This window comes from Sinocyclocheilus rhinocerous, unplaced genomic scaffold, assembly GCF_001515625.1.
Source record: "Sinocyclocheilus rhinocerous isolate Xijiao unplaced genomic scaffold, SAMN03320098_v1.1 scaffold2648, whole genome shotgun sequence".
NCBI lineage: Eukaryota > Metazoa > Chordata > Actinopteri > Cypriniformes > Cyprinidae > Sinocyclocheilus > Sinocyclocheilus rhinocerous.
Genome location: NW_015655994.1, coordinates 270,635 through 275,634, shown reverse-complemented (window position 1 = coordinate 275,634; position 5,000 = coordinate 270,635). Strand labels below are relative to the sequence as shown.

General features: G+C 47.2%; 3 protein-coding genes across 3 annotated transcripts in view; 2 read left to right on the top strand and 1 right to left on the bottom strand.

Moving 5' to 3' along the window:
* The window catches only part of ora2 (olfactory receptor class A related 2), a 2,097-nt gene extending 773 nt beyond the window's left edge, over positions 1-1,324 (bottom strand). Inside the window, exon 1 of the mRNA XM_016526346.1 lies at positions 1-1,324. This exon is cut by the window's left edge and continues 773 nt beyond it. Within this exon, the coding sequence (XP_016381832.1) occupies positions 1-867 (867 nt within the window). The 5' untranslated portion in view covers positions 868-1,324.
* Positions 1,325-2,385: 1,061 nt separating this feature from the next.
* Positions 2,386-3,462, top strand: ora1 (olfactory receptor class A related 1). The gene has a single exon (XM_016526358.1). It carries the CDS (start codon positions 2,506-2,508, stop codon positions 3,460-3,462), a length of 957 nt encoding a protein of 318 aa, XP_016381844.1. The 5' UTR covers positions 2,386-2,505.
* A 232-nt stretch (positions 3,463-3,694) lies between these two features.
* The window catches only part of LOC107719044 (rho-related GTP-binding protein RhoA-D), a 5,215-nt gene continuing 3,909 nt past the window's right edge, over positions 3,695-5,000 (top strand). Inside the window, exon 1 of the mRNA XM_016526348.1 lies at positions 3,695-3,786. The gene's annotated coding sequence lies outside the window, so the exon portion shown is untranslated. The remainder of the gene's footprint in view (positions 3,787-5,000) is intronic.

The window sequence follows — 5,000 nt, the reverse complement described above, 5'->3', positions numbered from 1 at the left end:
GATCACAATGGGACTGACGGCGGCATACAGAGACGAGAAGAAGATCCTCAGATCCGAGATCAGCGAGGAGCCCAGCGTCTGAGGCACGGTCAGCGTATAAACCCACAGTCCGTTGTCCACCCCGTAAAACAGCAGGTAGAGCGTGACTAGAGTGACGACGGTGACGGCGGCGCGGCGTTCCGCAGACGGGCCCTGCCTCGCCCCGCCGCCCCGCAGACCCTTCACCTGCCGGCTGTGGCGGTACAGGAACGCCAGCAGGACCAGGCTGGCCGTCGCCATCAGGGCCATCGGCACCACGTCTCGTCCCACTTGTGCCGCGCCGTTGGCGTCCCGTGACAGTTTGGACGGGAAGCTCAGGAAGCAGAACTCGACGTTGATCCCGTTCTGCAGGAGTCTGGAGTCGTTCCGGGCCCCTATGGCGAACAGCAGCGGGGCGGCGCTCATGGAGGTGTTGATTAGCCATAGCGCCAGGAAGATGAAGGCCAGGTACTGCGCGAGCAGAGCACGGGCGGCGGCCCAACGCGAGCCCGGCGGAGCGACGCTCAGGCACTGATACGCACTCAGCAGGAACGTCAGCCAGATGGACAGAGATCTGGAGCTGCGGTAGACGAAGATGACCGCCTTGCAGCCGGTGTCGTCAAACACATTGTGGATCTCAAACGTGGCCAGGACCTCCAGCAGACAGCGAACGCACACCACCATTAGGTTGGCAGACGTCAGGTGCAGCACGATGGCATCAGCGGGCGAGAGGCGACCCTCGTGATACGCCACCGAGAGGAAGGCGCAGATGACGGCGGTGTTGCCTGGAACGCCGGTCACGACCAGAGACAGGAAGAGCAGGCCGCGCGTCATAGCATCCGAGTTCATCTCAACCGCTTCTGTTCTCCTGCAGCTTCTCTCGAAAGATTCCCCACCTCAGAATCAGCCTCCGATTTATAGTCTGGCTCGGGCCACTGGGATAATCCTGTCCAGCGACTTCAGACCTCAGCTCAATTATCTGAATGATGTGCAGTTGAGTGATTCTGTCACAGACGCAGCAGCGTAATGCAACACTCTCCTGTGAAAATACTCCAGTGAGTGTCAGTCTGTGCCCGAAGGACAGCGAGTGCTTGAGCTGAGACTCTCTCAGAACATGTAAAGTCTCAAATGTAAAGCCGTCTAAAGATTCGCCAGGGCCTGTAGACTCAACTGTGCTTTGGGTGACCCAGCTTTCCAACTTCGCTTCCTGTCAGTCTATACTGTTCTGTCTCAATAAAGACAAAATAAATCTCAAGAAAATACAAAGATCACAAAGTTAATGCATTAAAAACACATGCATAATGATAGGAGGAATTACCCTTCCTTCTCCCTCGAACAACTTCTATTTTCCTTTTATTGTTGTTGTTGCTTTGTTTGTACTCCCTGCTTCGTATATTATGTTAAAAACTAAATGCACGAATATTCATAATGGCAGTTTGTTCTTGTCTGCTTCATCTGTTCAATGAGCACTTGACTCGACCCTGTAAAAGTGTTGTTCACTATTGTCTCGCTGTCTCTCATTTCCATCTCTGCTCTTCCTCTGAGCAAATTTAGGACTTTGTATTGCAGCACTTCACATGTATTGTAAGTCATTCAGGTTAAAAACATCTTTTAAATCAATAAACGCAAACTGAATCTTAATGTTTGAACTTAATGATTGACTCAATGTGAAATCAGGGATGGGTTTGAGCTGCTGACTCTGTCATCCAATAAGTCATGACTCGTGAAATTGATGAATAAGAGCGTGCATCCAATGATAGCGCATGTTGACTCGAGGAAACCGCGTAGTTCAAGGATAAACACGGTTCTCATCTGTTGGCGTGTGCGTCTGGCCCGAGGGAATCGTGGGTCACTGATATCACGGTACATGAAGAACTCATTAATGCCACATCAGAAAACAGAAAACAGACCAGCCCGGGCCTGCCGGAAAGCATCCGCTCATCCCAGACCTCCTCATTACAGAGCGTGTTTGCAAAGATTTAATTAGCTAACACTCTTAATGTTTTCTAATTATCTCACGAGGGACACCATTAGTGGAAAATTACCCCGTTACACAACAGCTGCTCTCAAGAACAAAAAACTATAGATTTTTAATGCGTCACGAACCGTTTTAGTTGATTAAAAATGGAAACAAGTCGACCACATTTACCACTCATCAGAAATATAAGCGTGAACGAAATGAGAAACGCAAACACATGAAGTACAACATAATGGAGAAAAATATTCATTTGTGAAAAATTTCAGCAAAATCATCATCATCATCATCCACTGATGTCTTCTGTTTTCTCAGCTTGCCATTGACAGAAACACGAGCGCTTCTAGTCACGGAGTAATTAAGATGCACCTCAGGTGGACACTTTGGTCTCCTTTGTGTCTTCTTGTGGGTTTTCGGGTTCCTGGCGGCTCCCACGGGTGCATTACAGGCTTTATATTCAGCCATGGACTTCAGAAAGCCCTTCAAACTGAGCATTCGCGCTCGATCTCTAAATGGATCTATGCGTCACCATCAAAGGGGTCTCGTTCCTCCTGCAGGCGGGTCTGGGGATCCTGGCCAACGCTCTGGTCCTGCTGGCCTACGTCCACATCATGCTGACCGACGCTCAGCTGCAGCCCGTGGACTCGATCCTGTGCCACCTGGCCTTCGCCGACCTGCTGCTGCTCCTGACTCGCTGCGTCCCGCAGACCATGACCGTCTTCGGCATGAAGAACCTGCTGGACGACGCCGGCTGCAAGGCGGTCATCTACACCTACCGCATCGCCCGAGCGCTGTCCGTCTGCATCACCTGCATGCTGAGCGTCTTCCAGGCAGTGACCGTCGCGCCGGCGGCCGGGCCGCTCCTGTCGGGCTTGAAGATCCGGCTCCCGCGGCTGGTCGTCCCCACTTTCGCCGTGCTGTGGTTCGTCAACATGGCCGTCTGCATAGCTGCCCCGTTCTTCTCCGTCGCCCCTCGCAACGGCACCGTCCCGCCGTTCACCCTCAACCTGGGCTTCTGCCACGTGGACTTCCGGGATAACCTGTCCTACGTGATTAACGGGGTGGCCGTGTCGGTGCGCGACTTTGCGTTCGTGGGCGTGATGCTGGGCTCCAGCGGCTACATCCTGGTCCTCCTTCACCGGCACGGCAGGAAGGTGCGGGGCATCCGCCGCTCGCAGGGCGACACGATGGAAACGCGGGCGGCCAAGACGGTGGTGATGCTGGTGGTTCTGTACGTGGTGTTTTTCGGCATCGACAACGTCATCTGGATCTACATGCTGACGGTGCCTCAGGTGCCCCCGGTGGTGGCCGACATGAGGGTGTTTTTCTCCTCGTGCTACGCCTCGCTCAGCCCGTTCCTCATCATCTCGTCTAACAAGAAGGTCAAAGCGAGGATGGTGTGTGCGACCTCGTCGGACCAGGAGCGGCAAGCAGAGGATAGCAAGGACCCAAAAGCTGCCAAAAACTGATCTTAACAAAGTCTTAGATTTGTAGTTTTGTAATAGTGTCACAAATATTATAAAGATATTATATTATAATATCTTATAAAATCAGATATTATATATAATATAACATAGTATCAGATAGTATTAGGTCTGACTGTGTCTGTATTTGAGTGGCACCTAATAAACGAACTGCTGGAAAGAGAACTGCGAGGACTCTTATTTTGACGCGTCGGTTGGGGACTCTTATTTTGACGGGTTGTTGTTCCGTCGTCATCTTGGCTAGTTGTGTCTGGCTTCCGGCGCGCGCGCTGAACCGACCCTGAAAACTCGAGCCGAGTTAAACTGACGGTGAGCTCGCATTTAATGTGGTTTTCTCTTGATTAAGCTTTTGGAAAACGATCAACGACTGTTCTTAAACTTCTCTTGACCGAGAGAGTCAGTCGGGCTCTTTCGTGTTTGGGGTTTTAATGTCTTTAGCGAGAGTCGCTCTCTTCCGTTAGCCTGCTAGCTGCGCGTCATGAAAACATATTCAGACTTTTAGAAGCAGAGCGTGTTTGTGTACAAAACAAATAAAGCTCTGAGTGTCGTAATATTCACTGATTTCACTCTTCTGCTGTAAGCCTCTGCATTTAAACCTGAGAAGAGCTTAAAAGCGCATAGAAACAGCTTTACAAACATCATATGAAACTCTCAGGGAACGCAAGGCACTTATATTTTAGCATTTAAAGTTTTCTGTGAGAGTATTTTTAAAGTTTCTGCATTTAGCATTTTTAGGGCGTTGAATCTCATTCTTAACCCAGTGGAAATGAAGCCCGCTTCAAGGCTTTTCTGAAGTGTTTTGTATGTTCAAGCCACTTTTACACAAAAAATTATTACAATTCAGTGTTTTTTTTATGTTTTATAATCAGTGAACACTGTTAAACCCTTTTTATTCATCTTCTTTAATAGTTGATCTGCTCTTTACATTTTGTTATTTGAAGCTCTTATTGAATTCATGTGACTTTTTTATCAATTATCTGAATACATGAATCTCATGAAAACAAGAGCGGCATGTCATTTCATCCCAAATCTCTAAAAACGGCAATTTTGCATAATAATGATTATATTTAACATAATGAAAATGAAGCACTGTACTTTTAATTCATCTTTTTGATATTTGATTGGCAAATGTGCTTTATTTTCATAAAAATGTCAGGATGAAATAAATATTAATACTTTATTCTGTATCTCCATATATATGATATATTCACTACCGCTCAAGTGTGGGATCAGTAAGATCTGTAGTGTTTTATCTGCTCATCAAGACTGCATTTATTTATCAGAAATACAGAAAACACAGTAATATAGTGAAATATTATTACCATTTAAAATAACCGTGTTCTATTTTAATATACTGTAAACTGTAATTTATTTCTGTGATGCGCAGCTGTATTTCCAGCATCATTACTCCAGTCTTCAGTGTCACATGATCTTCAGAAATCATTATTCAATTATATAAAGTAATTTTGTAAGACTTTTTCAATTTAACTAAATTTTAATGATTCTGAATTAAAAAAAACACA